Source organism: Apus apus, chromosome Z, assembly GCF_020740795.1.
Source record: "Apus apus isolate bApuApu2 chromosome Z, bApuApu2.pri.cur, whole genome shotgun sequence".
NCBI lineage: Eukaryota > Metazoa > Chordata > Aves > Apodiformes > Apodidae > Apus > Apus apus.
Window position 1 is genome coordinate 67,619,184 of NC_067312.1, and position 20,471 is coordinate 67,639,654.

General features: G+C 38.5%; 1 protein-coding gene across 1 annotated transcript in view; it reads left to right on the plus strand.

The window, feature by feature from the left end:
- Positions 1 to 20,471, plus strand: part of MEGF10 (multiple EGF like domains 10) — a 93,597-nt gene that overhangs the window by 66,273 nt on the left and 6,853 nt on the right. The window contains exons 14-23 of the mRNA XM_051643206.1: positions 5,288 to 5,434; positions 7,651 to 7,785; positions 8,141 to 8,269; positions 11,242 to 11,370; positions 13,074 to 13,202; positions 15,729 to 15,857; positions 16,386 to 16,622; positions 17,171 to 17,298; positions 17,468 to 17,591; positions 20,136 to 20,180. Coding sequence (XP_051499166.1) covers positions 5,288 to 5,434; positions 7,651 to 7,785; positions 8,141 to 8,269; positions 11,242 to 11,370; positions 13,074 to 13,202; positions 15,729 to 15,857; positions 16,386 to 16,622; positions 17,171 to 17,298; positions 17,468 to 17,591; positions 20,136 to 20,180 — 1,332 coding nt within the window. The remainder of the gene's footprint in view (positions 1 to 5,287; positions 5,435 to 7,650; positions 7,786 to 8,140; positions 8,270 to 11,241; positions 11,371 to 13,073; positions 13,203 to 15,728; positions 15,858 to 16,385; positions 16,623 to 17,170; positions 17,299 to 17,467; positions 17,592 to 20,135; positions 20,181 to 20,471) is intronic.

The window sequence follows — 20,471 nt, forward strand, 5'->3', positions numbered from 1 at the left end:
AGACAGATGCAGTAATACCAGCCTACATTTTACCAGTGTACACAACATATGCACACAGCAGTGTACTGCAGCATATGCTGCAGCAGATAGGGTGTTGGTGACTTTTTTTGCTGTGCTGGACACCTGCTGATGCTAGTCAGATTGTCCATTACCAGATGTGTTGTTTATGTGAGGAAGTGCTGTGTCTTTCCATGTGCTTCTGGCATTATTTCTGAGACACATTTGTTGCTGGATTATAACAGGGAGGACTGTCATCTGACACCCACCCCATTGATGCAAATAACCAAGTTCCCTGGCCAAGAACTAAAACTCTCCCTTGTTCTTGTGTATGCATTTTTTTCACTCCTACATAGAAGAGAAAAAGACATAAAAGAATACTGTCATGGGTCTTCCTCACCGTAAGACTGAGAAACAAGCTGCTGCTGGAGAGGTGTATGTGGTGCTGGCACCCCTGTGCACACAACCCAAGAACCTCATGCAATAACATGTATTTCCTTCCACCTTGGCCAGTTGCCCCTGGGTTCCTGAAGGACAAGGTTCCAGTGTGAGGAATATTCAGTGTGACACAAAATGAAATCATATGTGGGCACTGTGTGATGATAAATGACATATTTACTTTCCAAACTTAGGGAGACAGGTTCTTCAATAAGAGTTTTGGCCAGCCCTTCATTTGAACTTCACTGTGCCTGTATGCATTACATATGTGTTGCAGTGCACCTCTGTGTGGAAGAAATACCACTCTTTTAGAAGAACCTCCTGTCAGTAGATTAAGTAAATTTATTTTCTACGTACCAAGAAGGTAAGAAAAGGAAAATGGCTACCTAAAATGCGGTAGATGAACAGAAGGGCGTCACTAGAGTGGATGACAGCATGTAGCAACACTATGGCCTTCAGAAAGATACCAGGGATATTTAAAAAGTGATTCTTCCACTAAAATTTGCAAATACTCATGTTTGCCTTCAGGCTCTGTTACAGAGCTGTTTTTGTTGACAAGCTTTTGTAGTTGGCTTCTTACCAATACTCAGGGGCACAAACTCTTCTGCAGCCACAGTGCAGAAGCAGCAGTCTGAACTTCTAGAGAAAAATCATGGATCCTTTCATTAGCTCCGTAATGTGAGAGACATTTAGTCTTGCAGCTATCTTCAGCTAGAGAGCAAGGTACTTTTCATTCTTTAAAGGCAATGAGGGTACTTCTAAGTAGTGCCTGTGAAGGTTTTAATCACTTCCCTGTGCTTTCTCCCCTTTCTTTGAGCTGGTCATCCATCATTTGACAGAGAAGTAGGGAAGAAATTCTCACCATCCCAAGCCTCAGCTTCCTTGAATGGAAGTGATCTAGTGTTTGTTTCTACCAAACATAAGAATGACATCTTAGACCATAATGGCAATGTGTCATTAGCTTTAATGACGCCAAGATTTCCACAGGTTTCAAGGGCTTGATCCTTCTCATGTTTAGGCTGTTGTGCATCCAGTTTAGCTCTGACATATGAGAAGCACACCAACAAATAGGTTTTAATTCTGAGAGACTATACTGGGAAGTTCCATGACCCTGCTCTGGCAGGGGGGGTAGGACTAGATGATCTTTCGAGGTCCCTTCCAACCCCTACGATTCTATGATTCTATGATTCTATGTGTTCTGAGGATAAAATTGTATAGCAAATGCATGTTCTTTTTTTTAGGGAAAAAAAAATATTTTGGATAACTTTTTATCAGACTAATGGAAACATAATAAACTGGAAAACAGCATTTTGTCCAATAATAAATTTGCCTGGGAATATCATAAGAAATAGTTAGGAGATTTTTTTTTCCCCTTTGAGTGCTAAACTGGATTAGCTCCTCTTTGATCTGACTTGGATGGATTATGGAGTCTCAACTAAAAAATCTAGCATAGGGGGTATGTAAACACTCTGCTAGCATGGACAGAAACACTGGTATCCCTAAAGAATTATTTACTCAATTCATGCAATTACGAATGCTGGGGGAATGCTGATTTAGATGTGAGGCCCCCAGCATAAAGCACTGGGCATTAAATGCATGAGCATTACTTCAGAGGAGCTTAGCTGGAGTTTATCATGACCATTCAGCCATTGCCTAGCAACTTGTGAAGGCCATCAAAGAGCTCTTTGTCCATAGCTCTGGCAAAAATATTTCCTCACAGATATCCTTATCAGTATCAAAATCAACATGAAATCTTACAAAAGCAGTTTTATTGCAAAAGAGATTAATGCTCGCTTGAAATTGTGGCAGTCATAAGCCATGATACACACATGATACCATTGCTGGAAAAGCTATCAAATCTTGCTGTGTAAGTTCTAGTAAAAATGGTACTTTTTCCTCACTAATTTCTAGCGTTTTTATGAGTGCATATCTTTCTTCGAAATTTCAAAGAAATTCAAAGAAAGATCAGAGTCTGGAAAACTTTTTTTTTTTTTTAATTCCTTTTAATACTTGTACCTGTTCTTTCTCAAAAATACCCGCCATAGATTTTTACATCACTAAGATGTGAATTTCTCAGTTTCTCATTTTTAAAGTGTTCTATGAACTTTATATAAATAAAAGTGAGTGAAATTTGAAACTATTTTTATAAGTATAGACGCAATAAATCGCTAAATGCATTAATATTTTTGCTTTGCTACAATCATTCTTGAAATTCATACATAGAACTGAAATTGATTTTGTTTATGATCAATAGTGAATATAATTAAACTCCTTTAATAGTACAACAGAAGTAATATTCAGGCCTCTTTCAGTATATTATATTGTCGTAGTTATTACTCGGTAGTATTCAGGATGCAAAGTTTCTTTACTAACTAGAGAGGTAACATTCTTCACCAGACTCCCTGCTCAAAAGAGATGAAACTGGGGGAGAAAAGGTGATTTTTTTTTCAGTTTCCCTAATGATAGTTTTCCCTGTTGTGTACTGAAGGAACTTTTTCCTTTTTAATGGTAGTTGTTGGCTCTTTAAAGTATCGTGGCTTTATGCAGCATGGGGCCCATTGTCTTTTCTATCCCAGTGTGCCCAGTATCACCCTTTGACACCATGCTGTCATAAAGCATCCTCTGTGCACAGATCAAGATGATATAATTGAGCCTGGTGTTATTGTATGTCACTGGTCTACATAATTTCAGATAATGCACTGTGGTAACTCGTGGCAACCACTAACTTGTTAATAGTGACCATTGTATACTGAACACCACTGGAACCCATTAAGACTCTGTGAAAAATGTCTTTTCTCTAGCAAGGTTCACTGAGTGAAGCTCTGTGGGATATGACAGATAACCCTCACATGAACAAAATTCCAAGCTCAGTTCTGAAAGACATTACATGCATCTGCTTGTGCTTTCACAGACTTAAAAGTTCAAGTTCTCAAATTTGGGAACCTCAAGCAGAGAAATCTTACTCAACGAAATAGGTAGTCTTGTTCCTTAAAAATATGCTGTGATCTCATCCTGTTCATGTACATCAGCATCTCTGAAAATCAAATTAAAATAAAAAGTCAAATCTATTTTATGTATTTATCCTTGAACAGTGAGTTAATGAAGAAGCTGACCCAAGCTCCTGAGAAGCAGTAGCTTCTGCCTCTCAAATGTAGATAAAGATAGGAGGGTGACATTGCCTATGCAGGCAAAAATTAGAAAATAATAATATAAGAAGCCTTTCATTTTTTGACAGTAAATTTCTTTTAGGTCAGTATTAACCAGTGATCACTGTACAGTTAGGGCTTTTAGGTGACCCATGTGCTGTCTGCTGCTGGTTAGCAACTGGATTCTAAAAGGCAAGTGCTTTCTCTCTTGCTGACATTTGTTGGTGCAGTGTGTTGAACCACACTTTTGATTAACCAGTCTGTTGATTGTCTTGCAGAGAAACAAAGAATTTGAGAGTCTGGAGTTTGATCTTTCCTCTAACTAGAGAGTTAGTCTTTGGATATAGGCAGCTTTAAAAGACACATGCTGCGGGAGTTAAGGAATCACCTCTGAGTCTGCTCTATCAGTAAAAAGTGTAACTGTTTTTCAGTGATGTTATGAGCAGTAGGTTTTGCTCTGCAAAATGAAAAACATGTGAAACTGTTTTGCTTTTTCAAGACTCTGGCAACCGGTGAACCTGTGGCATATTTTGCTGGAAATACTTACAAAGCAAGACATTCTTGTGGTTGGATTCAATCCACTTTCCCCTTAGCAAAAAGCTTCATTCAGAAGAGGCGCTACAATAATACTTAATTGTTAATGCAAAGTACTGTAGACACAATACGGTCTGAGTTCCACAGTGGTGCCCGCTGGCATTTAACATGCAGCATGCTTTTTTTAAGAGCAGATAGTGGAAAAAACAAACAGGAAAGTTATATTTAATGTTGCTGCGTTGCAAAGAAGAAAACCATCCCATGGTTGAATTATTATAATTAGGGGTTTGTATTATGGTATAGGTACAGGAGTTTCAGTTATGGCCGTTTTATATTCAATTCTATGCCAAAAATGGCTAGACAAAGCAATGACTGACCAGCATCCTTAAGACTACTGCAGCTAAGCATTTTGGAATGCTCACATGGTGTGTTTGGAAACCTTTTGTGTGCACTATATTTTTCCGTTTGGTATGAGGCTTAGCAGTAATCAGCTCACCACTAATTAGAAATCAGTCTGTGTCCTGCACCCCATTATTACGCAAAATTATGTCAGACTAAGGATTTTTACATTCAGATGGAAAAGTTTCTGGAACACCTTTTGTCATGCATTTTCCTAGTGTAAAATTTGAAAATAAGCTGTTGCTGATTTGAAAAAGCCATTATGGAGGAAGCAAAAGCCATTATTTTGCTGCATTTGAATTACTTTTTACTTTTTGATTCTCTTTATAGATACCAGTCATGAAAGTGAGAGGAATAAAAGACCTTTTTAAATTTTTTATGTCTATGAAGGTCTTGGAAAATTATGGAACTCTCTATACTGTTGAGAGTTTTGCATTCATATTTGTAGATCTTAAAGTGTTGGTGGGCAGGAAGCCTGGAAGTAGCATCCCATGGAGCTCTTATGTTCCAAGCAAATAATCAAAAGTACTTTCCTGTTGCAGAATTTAGGATCAGCCCTTGAGTGCATCTTGTCAAAACTGGAATATGAAAGAAATTCCCTGTTCTGGGGGAAGGTGGGAGCAGAGATGCAAGTTTGCATTGTCCTTGCTCTATTTTTGTGGGTTTTTTTCTTCTATGTTTTAAAAATTAGTCCTCTGATCACCAAAGTTTTAAACTAACTATGCATAAGAGTTTTTACAAAGGCTGACCATTTCATTTATTTATGGTTGCAGGCATTCACTGTGACAGTGTGTGTGCTGAGGGACAGTGGGGTCCAAATTGTTCATTGCCTTGTTACTGCAAAAATGGAGCATCCTGTTCTCCAGATGATGGAATCTGTGAGTGTGCACCAGGATACAGAGGCACCACTTGTCAACGAAGTAAGGACAAATTAAAATGCTCTAAAATCTCTGTTTCTTCCTCCTTTACTTGGAATACATATGGTATAACACTGTAGTGCTTGGTTAATTTTAGTATGAAGTACTATGAAACACCCCTTAACTGCACATTTTTTTAAAATGTGTGAATATACAGAAATTACTGTTACCTGAAATCAACAGTGTTTCCAACTAGTAGTGCTCTTCTTGTTACTAATTTTATTCACTGTACCATCACATTGTTATGCACATGGCTTTCTAAGAAAGAAATTTTGTAGGGGATTCCATTCTAAAGGCAAGCATTTCCAAATGTGATTGATGAACATTAATTTTGTAATATATATTTTGGTAGGTACATAAAACATACATGAAGCTAGAAGCTAGAAACCTTAGCTTCCCGTTGAGTCTAGTAGGAATCATTGGCTTAATTACTGGGGTTTTTAACACTTATTTTGAAGCAGCAAAGAATGGCCAGTGGGATCAGGCATCAACAGTAAATAGAGGATATCACAGGTACTCATAATTGCATTTGGAAAATACAGCTCAGTAAAATTTAAGTCTTACAGGAAGAGAGATACAGATGAACTGAGGCAAATCATACCAGAAACAGGGAGGCAAAAATAAGACAAGTATCTGCCCTCCCAAGAAGATTCATCACAGTTTGCCAGCAGTCTAACTGCCTTCAGTTTGAACTGTTGGAGTTGTGAGTGAAAAGTGCTTAGAGAAAAGAAATGTGAGTCCTCTGCACTTGAAGGGTAGCCCTCTTTTCAGAGCAGATCTCCCAGAAACAGGGTCAAGAAACAGGTGGAGTAAAGCCAAGCAAAGATGCTACTGGGTCCTTCAGAAGAGGCTTAAAAGGCAGGAAAGCACATAGAAATTATTACTAGAAGGCAGAAAGGAGAACCAGAAGAGGATGAAGTCCTAGCAATCCAAGAACGGCAAGATTTCAAGCTGAAGAATGTGACTGCCTGTGGCACTCCTAAATCCCACATTAGTGTGGCATTAGTATTCCTTAAGCATTTCTAACTAAGTGCAGTAATTATTCTCACTATCTAATCTGCAAAGGCCTTGCAGTTAATCAGTTAATCCGAAAGCAGAATAAGTGTAACACTACATGTAAAAAATGTTCTCTGTGTTTTGGAACTGTGCCGATAACCTGGACAAGAGGCTTCCAGGCCGGTGGCTCTTAGAGCCCTTCTCTGATGCATAGTCTGGAGGCCAGGAAGACAAAGGTCATATGAATAATTTGGATCACAGTCAGAAACTGCCTTTTCAGTAAACAGGAAGACCCTTTGGCACTGTTTCACTTGGAAAAGTTAATCTCTCTAGAGAGATCTGGCCACATAACTTGTATCAAGTGTATAATTAAAAGACTGAATCTTGAATGAAATTAAAATATTGAAAAGATTCCAAGTTAGTTTTTGTCAGTGCTAATTGCTGCTATGCAACAGGTATTTCTCTTGATGCATTACCTAATATTATAATTTATCAGGAAATAAATGCCAGAAGGGATTAGAGCAACAAAGAAGTAGATTTTATGCAACAGCCTTTCTACTTCCCTTTCTCTCTCTCTTTCTCTCTCTCTTTTTTTTTTTTTTAAACTAGTGCCTTTAGCATAATAATTAAATGAACAACTCTGTATTTCTGGTCTTAGGTTCTCTAAAAGTTAGGTGGCGTAGCTGTCTGTACCATGTAATGAGTACAGTGAGTACCTAAATGAAAGCATGACTGGAAAACATTTGTAGACTTTTCTCAGTGAAGTAATGGTTATTTGTATTCCAAGTCAGGAAACACATAAGAAGTCAAGGTATAAGATGACCCTACTAATTTAGAAATAAAACTGCCCGCTCTATTTTTTAAAAATTAATTTTCTTCCAATATGATTTAAAAGCTCTTCATTTTGTAGAAGACATATAAGATACAGGCAAGTATGTGTAATACATAAAATATATACGCATTTCAAACATAACCCAAGTACAGTGAGGCCTGACAAGTAATAAATGGTCAACTAAGTCATTACTAATTAGAATATAGTAAACCATTGAGGAAGACAAGCAAATATTTTGTGAGTGTAAAGCATTGAACTGTACAACTAACAACCACCACTGCAACTCTTAACGCGTGTAGAAAGCAGATCTAATTGAAAGTCAGGAGCAAGTGCATTCCCCACTGCATAGAAAGTGCAGGAAATGATGACAGTTTGTTCCTTCTGATTCCAGTTTGTTCCCCTGGGTTTTATGGACACCGCTGCAGCCAGACATGTCCCCAGTGTGTACACAGCAGTGGTCCTTGCCACCATATTACTGGCTTATGTGACTGCTTACCTGGATTTACAGGAGCCCTCTGTAATGAAGGTACAAGCTGTATTAAAGTCGCTATGGGGTGCAGAGACCAAACACTGTAATAATTATTGTTCTATCACTTGGAAACTATAAAACCAAGAACAGTTTCCATTGTAGTGTGTGCAGTTTATAAATTAGGAGTCTTAAGCATGTTTAAGCTGTTTAAACATTTGATGCTTAAGTAAGAAAGCTACTTTATTTTTAATTGTATACTGAGTATGTATAATGGGCTTACCAGAATTTATAATGCCTTACTTCAGCATTATACATTTCTTGATCCAAATATCAGTTGCTTTCTCTTGGAATAAAGAAAATACAATTTTGTTCTGATTACTAAGGAGTTCTAATTCTGACAACTTGTTCTCAGTATGTCCCAGTGGCAGATTTGGCAAGAACTGTGTTGGAATATGCACCTGCACCAATAATGGAACATGTAATCCTATTGATAGATCTTGTCAGTGTTACCCTGGCTGGATTGGGAGTGACTGCTCTCAGCGTAAGTATCAGCTTTTTTTCCTTTGTTTTTTAAACAATCAGGGTTCAGCTACTTAAATTGTCTACCTTTTGGTAAAGAAACACTTTCTAAGTCAGAAATGAGGTATATATTTAATTGCTTCTAAACTTCTCTGCATTTCATTGGCACTATCACAAACACATTTGAACAACAATTTTTCTCATAAGTAAGCTGGAGCACACAACAGCAAGGATCAGTTTTCAATCTTTCACTTCCCAAAGAAGAGTTGCAGAGAAGCTGGATCAGACTTGTTGCAGAATTACACTGTGAAGGACATGAGGCAATGTTCACAGGTTGCAGCAAGGGTGACTTTCACTAGGTACAAGAAAAAAAAAAATCCTAACCATGAGTGGTCAAGCACAGAAACTGTCCAGAGAGGCTCTGAAGTCTCCAGCATGGAAGAGGTTGTGAAATTATCTTTGGTAAAGATCCTGTGAGTAGGATATTGGAATAAGTAATTCTAGAGGTCTCTTCCAACATGAAAAAGTCTGTGACTTGATGAATCTTGCATTGCAGAGAGGGTTTTCTTGTTTGCTTGTCTGTAATTATTTAGTCATATCACAGTAGTGTTGTGAACATCACAGGGCTTGTATCCTCAGGACCATCTGATGAATAGCAGTGATATTATTTTACAAATAAGGAACTGAGGCACTTAATTATAGGGGTTTTTTTCTCACTGCAGTTCCATAGAGAGCTACTGGCAAGGAACAAACAAGATTTTGTCAGATACTAGTTAGTGCTTTGGATGCAAGACCATCCTTATTCTTGTTAAACATTTGAACATTTTCTTCAGAATTTTTTCACAATGACTACTTAAAGTGCTTATAACTTTCTTCCTTTTCTAAATGTTTCACAGATATATATTTTTAGTGTCATTCTGCCTCACTCAATGAGTATTGTCTAGGTATCCTAAACTCAGTTGAAATTTTGTTACTTACTTAAAAAGGAGAAGGGCTAGGCCCTAATTTTATTATATTTCATGGAGTTGTTTTATTAACCAATTAGCCATTCTGCACATGCCTTGCCTGGTCTATGCAAATGACTGAAGACAGGAAAGGAATAATCTGAAGTAAAAATCTCACAGGAATAATGTGCTGTTCCATAAGGTACCAAAATCCACAGAGTAGGAAACAGATGACAAAATCTGAGTCAACCTGTATTTTTTTAATAAAAGAATCTGTACCAGACTCTGATACATCAAAATTCTGAAGACATTGTGCTGTGGTTTCTAGGGAGGTGCATTTCCTAATAACATGCCTCATTGGTTTATATCATTTACGGTTTGACTGGTCCAGGTTAACTGGCTCTATACTACTGTGATGTAACATCTGGTGAATTTGGAAAAAAACCTTCTCTGGCTGAATTCTGTTAAGTGATTAGCATGCACGACTCAATATGATACCAAAATAAATCTTCACCCTATTCCTGTGGAAGCCAGTAGCAACAAAGGTTCCTGTTTTTATGGTTAAATAAGTAGGTAGTTGGGAGAGTAGCAGAATAAGGGTATTTAGGAGGAGGAGGGACTTACTGAATCAATAACAAGAAAACAGTGCCAGCAATATGAATGGAAGTGTCTATTGAGGCTGTGCTCGTGGACTGTAAAAGAGGAAGTTTATTTGCTTTGTATAAAGGAGTTTCGTTCACATGCAAAATAATGATTCCATGAATTTCTTTTGGAACTAGCGACCTTTTTGAAACCTCTGACCTTTCATCTGCATGTGATTTACATTCCATCTTAGTTGACCATTAATTTTAAACAAACAAGCAAAAAAACCCACGAAACATTATAAGGCACAACTGAAGTGAAAACAACAAAAACAAATGTAGTGCTTCTATTTTTCAATACAACATGGTATATTTGTCAATGAAGTTTAATTTGGGCAAAGATAACACATAGATGAATCATTATGCACAAATATAAGGGATTAAAGAGCTTTAGACAGATCTCTGGACAACCAAATCAGTACATAACAATAAGGAGTTACCAGCCTTTTTAAACTTGTGTGGGAGTAAAGCTAAAGCTTCCCTGTGTGACCTGTGTGTTCTCTCCTATAAAGTACTCGTATTTCCATAGAACTTTTTTTAAGTTATGTATCTTTTTACTGAAAAAAAACCCACACCAAATAAAAACCTCAAGATGGGACTTCTAATCAACAGTGAGAGGCTATTCTTACAGTATCTTCTGCACTTAGTGATATTCTAACATCAAGAAAATTATCTTCTACTGTTTCTGAATAGTAATTAGCATTCTGGAACCACTTCACTACTCTAATGGCAGCACATAGTTTCAAAGTCATTCAACACAACATTTTCAAAGGGATCAGTAAAATTCTATCTCATAATCAGTTGACATTATTGATTTTAAGTGGAAAAAAATCTCTATTGGTAGTTACTTGCTTTTTAGAAATTTTACATTGAATAATGGACACATGGAAGCAACTGAGTTAACTTGATTTAGGTACAGCCCTGATTAAATGCATCAAAAATAAACAATTATGTAGACTCTTAAGTATTAGATCTAAAGCCATAGGCTATATGTTGTGCTTCAACTTTCTCTGTTCTACTTTGCTTTGGAGGCTTAAAAGGCTTGTCCCCTTGGATGTGCTCCATTGAACTGTTTGCAGATTAAAAATTATATTAAAAAAGGAAACTTACATGGCTTTCTCTATGTGTGTCCTAGTTACTGAGGATAAAATATGTATTACTGGTTTCTTTCACACTTCTAATGTTTTTCCTCACTTCTTAGCTAGGGCAAAATTATTCCTTAGTTAAAAAAAACCCAACAAACTGTGGCTATTTGCTCAGAATGGAGCAGCCCCCCCAAAAAAGTCTTTAAAAGGAAAACAACAATCTGCAAATGAAGCAGTGCTCATATATGAATGTATGCAACTCTATTCATGGGTGCCAAGGTTCTTTGTCATTTGTGATTAATTAATTGCTCTGGGTTGTTTTAGCTTGCCCACCTTCCCACTGGGGACCGAACTGCATCCACACGTGCAACTGCCATAATGGAGCTTACTGCAGTGCCTATGATGGGGAGTGCAAATGCACCCCAGGATGGACTGGCCTTTACTGTACGCAAAGTAAGAGACTTTTGTTATCCATTCTTAGCCTACAAATCAGTGACAGGATTTTCCTTCAGTGTTTTCTTACTTTATTAATTATTTTTTCCCATGCTGCTGAACCTTTCTTATCCAGAAGATGCAACACATTATTACCTCCATGGCTGCAGGTGAGGCCCTTGTATAAGCACTGGCAGAGTGCTGGCCACTACATTCATGCTCCTCTTTAGCCTTCCTTCAGAGGAAGACGACTTTCGGCTGCAGTTGGGCATCCCTGTAGATTAGTCTGTCATGTGCACCTGCAGAATTAATGACTGTGACATTCAGGTGCTACCGCTGCAGCTGTGTGCTTACGGCTGCTGTCCATAGCATGGATGGTGTCTGCTCTGTAGGCACTCCCCACGGGGTGGGATGACAGTGCTGTCTCATTCCCTCTCTCTTAGACCTCCCTAGGATGTACTCTAGCTATAGGGACCCAACAACCGAGATTATAAGGTAACACAGAGCTCATTAAAGCCATTAGAATAGTGTCTAGCTTAGCAGTGGCTGTGGTCTGCTGTGGCACAGCCCCTGTTGTCACTGCAAAGTGATCATACAGGAGATCATCTCCTATCTGTAATGGCTACTTCCTGGGGCAACTGCAATGACAGTGTTAGCACCTGTAATTCAAATTCTAACACAGAAGCTATTTTTTTTGCAACTTAGAAACTTAACTTCACTAGACTATAGTGTTATAACTTATTTGGAAATTTTCTTAATGTAATTAATATGTTAATGTAATTAATATGTTAATTTCCTTTTTTTCCAAATTATTAAAATAAAAATACAAGCAGTGCAGTGACTGTGTGCAGGTATATGGCACTCAGTATATGCTAGGTAAGGGTTCATAAAAAGTTTGAGAAATAAGCATTTGTTAGAGATAGTTACTGATAAAGCTGGCTTCTTACCTTTATCATGATACAACTTCAATTTGGTTTATCTTCAATCCAGGCACCCCCCTGTCTCTAATCTGGATGCAACCATTATCTCTAAACTCAAGAAAAATAAGGATGCTAACTGTGTTCTGCATTCTGTGCTTGAATACACATTTTTCATAAAATCAGAGCTCTTGACTTTTTCAACTGAATAAAGTCATAATGGCAGGAAATAACAAATGCATTATAGGGCCATATGGATCCAGCTCAGGAAGACATTCACTATAGTAGTTCAGCTGTCATCTATCATGGTTATTTTGCTTCCTGCTGGTGAATAATGACCTCTTCGTGGTGGTATGCCTTCTTCATACTGAAATGGTATCTTTGAGAGGAGCTGAGATAAAATATGTTTTGGTGGGGTTTTTTATGCTTCAACATGAACATGCAGAAACTATACCCAAAGATTCATTCATCACTGAACAGACCCTCTGCTCTGGTTCACAAACTGCCCTTTTTCTCCTCCTTCAAGTACCTGAAACTAATTTACACTAAGAGCCATTGTTGCTGCCTTCTAAGCATCTGCTGTCTGCACAATTTCCTAATCTCCTTTTTATGTACTTTTTGCCTAATACGTATTTTAAACTGCTTGAAACAGGGTAGATCTTGTTCTGTTGTGTTTACAAAATGCCATGTTGAATAGAGGGGCTAAAGAAATGACTCCTCAAGAATACACTTCACCAGAATACTTGCCTTTTATTTCTAGAGTGGCGGTTTCAACCCCTTTTCCCCTCCCTGCCGTTGTATTTGCAGGATGTCCCCTAGGGTTCTACGGGAAGGACTGCACATTGATATGCCAGTGTCAGAATGGAGCCGACTGCGATCACATCAGCGGGCAGTGCACCTGCCGCACCGGGTTCATGGGGAAGCACTGCGAGCAGAGTGAGTTGGGATGGGGATTCTTCCTGCCTGGAGCAAATACAAACCCTGCCTGAGCTGACCCTCTGCTTTTGGCCAGCGTTGTGACACAACCTCCTGGCTTCAGTGGGAGTTTTGATGGGTAGAGAGCTTCAGGAATCGGACCTAGGCTTTTTCCGAAGATAAAAGCCCACAGAATTAGTTAATAAGACTGATAATTATTGTGATGGCTGTTTCTTTCAGTTTGTAGCTACATGAAAGAAGCATTTGTACTACATTGTAGTTGCTTTAACACATATATCCAAGTAATTGTCATTAGTGTAAACCACAATGAAAACTTAACAGTTAGAAAACTAAAGATAAGAAGTACCACATCAATCCTGGTGGATAAAATTAATCTTTGCAATGTGGTTTTACAATACAAATGGATTATAAAAGCTTAAGAGGTGGCATTTTGTTTTCATATATGTGTAGTTATTTGATCAAGAAAATAAAAAATACCACCACTGATGTCAGTGGTGGTCTAACACTGTACAACATTAAAAGAATAATCAGGGTCATAAGCACCAACTGTTAGCCCAGATTTTGCTAACATTAGAGAGTGGTGCTCCCACACTTCATGCATTATACTGCACTGCAAAGCAATCCATTCAACCTGCTGTGGTGAAGCTTGAAACCTGGCTTTGGCACCAGCGTTGTGCACAGGGCTTTGCTTTTGATGTGTGGAGGACACTGCATATTACATAAAACCAGGAGTGATGTATCTGGATCTGAAGGCTTGTGCACTGGTTGAGATAGGATGTGTCACACCTGGCAGCACTGGAACAGAACGAGGAGGAGATTACCATCCCTATAGACACAATTAATTCCCTCAGCAGTGGGTCTAGCCCCAGCTACTATGGGAGTTACCTTTTTAATATTATCAGCATCTATGGCAGAACGTCTAAAAATTCTGAAGCAGATTTTGTTTTCCTAAGAAAAATGCAGTTGCAATAAAAATCATAATGGTTTAGAGGAATATATTCATTTCAGTGAAATAATAGCTGGCAATATGTAACTCTTAGCTATTTACATTTTCTTATTCTACTCTCATGATTTCAATCTTTCACTTCAAAAGAGTAATAATGTTTAGGAAAATATAAACTTTTTAAGAGCCTCTCTTGATGTCATGATACCAAGAAATAATTTTGATTACTTTGGCAAATCTAACTTTATTATTATGTTTTATAGAATCAATATTTTCCCTAGACTTTAATAATAATGATTTTAAAGTATTTAACTAAATGTTTTTGTATTTCTGAATTTGAACATCACTTGTAAAAAAAATTACTTTTCCTTCCAATTAAGATTTCAAAATGCCAGAATACTGTGGTGTGATGATTTTTGCCCAGCCATTGACGTCAGTAGTTATAATTTGTTTCATTTAATGTAAGCAAAAGAAGGAAAAGGCATATCAGCTTGACATTCCACTTGCATCAGGATTCAGCAAGGCTGCAGGAACATTTCTTGGGCACCTGCAGGGTTACATTATCTTGTAAATTATTCTAAATCAGCAATACATAACAGATAAGTTAAATTATTTTAAACAGAAAAACATAAAGACAAATTAATATAGTTAAAGAACTCCTGAGTGATTTCAGAAAATTGAGTCTCAGAAGGTGGGGAAATACCACAGTTCCTGAAAACCATCAGTACTACAGTAACGTATCAAGCCACAGTAACAGAGGTGGTTGTATAAAAGAAACAGTTTTTATCAATGTAGGGTAATTCTCTACCATGCTAATTACATGATGTACCAGACACTTTGATCAGTAATTAATTGTTGTATTCAAATCATTCTAGGAGAGAATAAATCATGTAGACCTCTTCCAATTAGCTTATTCATCAAAATTTAGCATTTTCTCCTGCAGGTAGTTTATCAGTGTATACATTACAGTATCAAAATATGCTACAACCAGCATAGGATCAGTTTTTGGTTTTATATAAATGTGTGGTGTTTATTAGACCCACTCATATGGCCCTTCTCTCTTCTCCCTTAGCACATCAGCACATCTGTTGAGTGACATGACGCCAGCCAGATGTCTGGCTCCACTCATGCGATCATGTTATTTTTCAAGCACTGGGGTGTAAGAAACCAGGAAGATCTGATATTGTGGCACGAAACTGGCACTTTAGTCATGTTTTGTCAGTTTCTTCACTGCGTTATACCCTTTTAATCTATATTGCGTTTTTTTCCTTCCTAATCTCACTACCTTAGTGGCAGCAACATTAACAGGTGAAGGAAAATAACTTCTGAATACAATTTCCTTCTCCTTTTCTTCCTTCTTTCCTGCACGGACACACACACACATGCGCAGGGAGGTCCTCTTTTCTGTAGAATCTTCTCTGTAGAGGTCTTCCACTAATAACACGTTGCCATCTGCTGGCCATGTGGAAAAATGGATGGAGTTAGACAAAACGGCAGCATGGAGGGTGCTGTAGATCTGCAAGATCAAAACATTTCAGAAGTACTGACTGTGTCTGATTTCTGTTTATGCTTATTTTGTGCAGAATGCCCTCAAGGTACCTATGGGTATGGATGCCGGCAGATATGTGACTGTCTAAACAACTCAACCTGTGACCACATCACAGGAACATGTTACTGCAGCCCAGGCTGGAAAGGGGCCAGGTGTGATCAAGGTAAAGCCTAGGTGCAATGAAATTATTGTAATTGTTTTAGATAGAAATATGATTAATGTATTAAATTCCAGCTCTGTGTTATTAATTAAATTGATCTAATACGGCATGTGTTTTTAAATGATCCATTCTATTAAATTATGTGTATGTTCTGTAGACTTTTTAAGTATCAGAAGCCTCAGTGATAGTTCATTGGACCAAAGCACTCAAGTGTAGATGGCATGAAATATTTTACAGTGCTGTGCTTTCCAAAGCTGCTGACAAAACATGGCTTTACCTGCTCTGTGTTTTTGCCTAGAGAATGTTCTCACCTTTTTAACTCTATGAAAAAAACTCATTTTAGGAAGAAGATGAATGATTTTCCTTAAGGCTAGGATTGTTTTCACATTGGTTTCTGAGACAGGTCTATTTTGACATTACTGAATACAGTTAAATTAGCAGAAAGATTTAGAACTGAAATATTATTTTCTGCTCCTGATACATAAGCCTCTGAATTTATGTCATGTATTTTAATTCCTTCTTGTATTTCAGCTGGTGTAATTATAGTAGGAAACTTGAACAGCTTAAGCCGAACCAGTACTGCCATCCCTGCTGATTCTTACCAGATAGGGGCTATAGCAGGGATCATCATTCTTGTCCTGGTTGTGCTTTTCCTGCTAGTGCTATTCATCATTTACCGACATAAGCAGAAAGGAAAAGAAACAAATATGCCTGCAGTGACATATACCCCTGCTATGAGGGTCATCAACGCAGATTACACCATTTCAGGTAAGTGACACTTAGATTTGTTGCTCCATCTCTTGACTATGTTCGTTTTTAGCTGAGCTCTGAATGGGGTTCAGATTTGTACCTAACAGGACCTGAATGTGCATGTTTCACCTTTACACATTAGCAGGGGCTGCTGCTGTGAGCAGGAACATACTTGATTTTGAAAAGGGTGTCTGCAATTCTGCCTTAGAAGGCTTCCTGGCAAGAGAGGCAGAAGAGAGTCATCCTCTTTAGAAGAGTCTTCCTCTTTAGTAAGACTGAGACACTGCTCTCAACTGCCTTTCACAGGAGAGCAGCCCCTCAGACCACACTGACAGTGGTGCTGGTGAACTGGTGCACCAGGTAGCAAGTAACAGTTGTGGATGCTCTTTGCTGAAAGTGAGGACATGACTCGCTGGTTACTACTCTATCTTTAATATTTTTTTAATGAATGCAACATTTTTAGATTTAGAAACTCTAAGTCAGATCCTGACATCAGTGCAGCAGTGACAAAAACATATCCTAAGAAGGATGTTATTTTTATTGGTTTCTTTTCTTTTTCTTTTCAGAAACCATCCCTCACAGTAATGGTGGAAATGCTAACAGTCACTATTTCTCTAATCCTAGTTATCATACTCTAACTCAATGCACTACCCCACCTCATGTCAACAACATGGACAGGCTGACTCTGGCAAAGGTAAAGCATAAGCATCTGGATGCTTCTGTGTAAATAAGACTTTGGTTTGTTTTCCTTTGTTTCCCAATGTTTCATATTTGGTTTATTTTTGCTTTCCCTACTTATCACGCAGAAATTCAGCAAGCTTCCATCAGTTTCAGATTCTATTAGTTATCTTTCTTTGAAACAGGCAAAAAATAATCATCTGTTTGTGAACCTTAAAAATGTGGAACCTGGAAAACGAGGCACTGTCATGGACTACACAGGAACACTGCCTGCAGACTGGAAACATGGTGGCTACCTCAATGAGCTTGGTAAGCAAAAAAAATAAAAGGAGGAGAATGTGAATGTTACTGTCTTTGAGATGGATTGGAAAGCAGGGATGTTTTCCTGGTTCTCTACTCAGGGTAATGCCAGGCTTGTTAGCATGCACTGGACTCTCTCAAGCAGTTCCCTGTCCTTCTGGAACTGAGGGTCCCAGAACTGGACACAATATTCCAGATGCAGCCTCACCAAGGCAGAATAGAGGGGGAGGAGAACCTCTCTTCACCTACTAACCACACCCTTTCTAATGCACCCCAGGATGCCATTGGCCTTCTTGGCCACAGGGGCACATTGCTGGCTCATGGTCATCCTCCTGTCCACCAGGACCCCCAGGTCCCTTTCTCCTACCCTGCTCTCCAGCAGGTCAGCCCCCAACCTGTACATGGGATTGTTCTTCCCCAGATGCAAGACTCTACACTTGCCCTTGCTGAATTTCACCAAGTTTCTCCCCAGCCAACTCTCCAGCCTGTCCAGGTCTCTCTGGATGGCAGCACAGCCTTCTGGTGTGTCAGCCACTCCTCCCAGTTTAGTGTCATCAGCAAACTTGCTGAGGGCACACTCTGTTCCCTCATCCAGGTCCTTGATGAAAATATTGAACAGTACTGGTCCCAGTACTGACCCCTGAGAGACTCCACTAGTCACAGACCTCCTCAGTGTCAAATGCTTTACTGAAATCAAGATAAACCACCATCTATTGCCCCACCATCATCTATCCAGTTAATTACTTCCTCATAGAAGGCTATGAGGAATTAACTCATAGAAGAATAGTAACTAAGAAGTGGTGAGAGTTTCCATATCCCGCCTTATGCGATCCTTTGCTGTCTTTTCATCCTTTTCCAATCTCATTTTTGTGGTTTGGGCCCAACAGACAACAAAGAACAGCCCCTTGGCCGCTCACTCAGCTCCCCCCCACAAACACGCTCCGGGATGAGGAGGACAAAGCTCATGGGTTAAGACAAAGGACAAGGAGGGTTCTTCACCAATTAAGGTCCTGGGCAAAACAGACTCAACTTGGGGAAAAAAAAAAAGAATTTAATTTCACACTCATCAAACTCACACAGGACACAGACAACAAAAAGAGCAGGGCTTGCATATGTTATGGATCTTTGGCTGGGTTTGGAGCAGGGGGAGCTTCTCAGCTTCTTACCAGAGCCACCCCTGGGGCCTTTCTCCCACTACCAAAAAACCCACCAAACCAAACTGGATCACTCATGCATGCCAAAAAGGCTGGATTGGACTGACTGGTTCCTGTGTCCAGTGAAAGCCTTAAAAGGGACTTTCAGTGCCAGTATAATATAGATCATTAAATCACGTTCCTTAGCCATGTCAGATTCTGGGTAATTGAACAGCAGAATGCAGCTTTGTTGTTTTTTTTCCCGCTCATCCCCCGTCTTGGTCTAACCACAATTCAGGCCCAGATCTGCATTGTGGATTTTTTTAGAAAAGGGTTTCAGTCATAATGCTTAATGTTCAGCTTTCAGTGTTCTTAGAGCATTTGTACTAATATTGTCTCCTAAGAGATGCTGCTGGAGGTTAACCCGCTGCAGTAGATCTTGAGTAACAGAGTGAGTCTAGAGGACTGGATGAGTGCTGATATTGTGCATGTTTTCTAAAAGATCAAATGGGATTATCTGAGTAACTCTGTGCTGGTGACCTGGACATTAGTCTTAGTAAAAACAACACAATAGCTGACATGGGATACAATAAAGATGGGGCAACAATAAAATTAATTGGTTTATTTCTTCTCAAAACAAAATTTCCTTCTTGGAAACTCTGAGTGTTGTTTATAGGGATATGATATAGATAAAATTATTTCAGCTTTTATAAGGTATCTAGCATAGTACCACAACACAATCTGTTTCAAAAATTAGCACTCCATAATAATAATCAAAGTTATTGAATGGATTAGTACCTAGATAAGTTCCAGATCTCTGAAGACAGTTGTCAGGCATTGCTTACTGCTGATGTTTGTATTGGGATTTTTCATGAGAGATATCCTGTACTAACAGATTGCAAAGCTGTAGACTTGGGTGCTAGGTGTTTAGGCCATTGCTGCAGGTCAGGGCACTGGAACAGTATGAAATGGAAGTAATTAACTTTGGAAGTAAAGTACCAATAATTGGAGTGAACTTTGCATACCTTCAGATTTTCAGATCAAGATGGGATGCCGTTCTGGTAGATATGGTTTATCCAGACAAAATATATGCTTTAATCCAACAGCAGTTTTTAGGCTCATTCAAGAGTAACTGGGGGAAATGTAATGGCCTGTGACATATGTGAGGTCAAAATAGATAATTTAAGGACCCCTTACGACCTTAACCAATTTCCCTATTCAGGAAGCTACTGTTTGAAAGTATGCAAGCAAATAGTAACAATGCTTCTGTAACCCTATACTGGGCAGTTTCAGAGTGCTTAAAAGAGAATTGTTCTTCTAAGGTAGAAATCAGTCCCAAAGCAAGTTTTAAGCTTTAGAAGCTGTTATCTCATCACTTTCTTTTTAAACATATTCTGGTTTTTTGTATCATTTTTCACAGGTGCTTTTGGACTTGATAGGGGATATTTGGGGAAATCCTTGAAAGGTGAGGATATTTTCTGATGCATTTAGATAAAATGATGTAGACATTCAGTTTACTCTTCTAAATTATCTTTGGTTTCTGTGTGAAGAGAATATAAAACAGTTTTGGACTAAATTATTCCTAGACTCTCAATCAATGCATGAATTTTCTTTAATTTTTCTTTTTTGAGGTGGGGGTTACACCCAAAACCACAACAAACCAAGCTTTCTAAGTCCCCAGTGTGTAACATACATCAAATGTTTTTGCAATGCTTGAGTCTCAAAATGGCTCTATTCTAGGCAGCAGAAGGGGGAC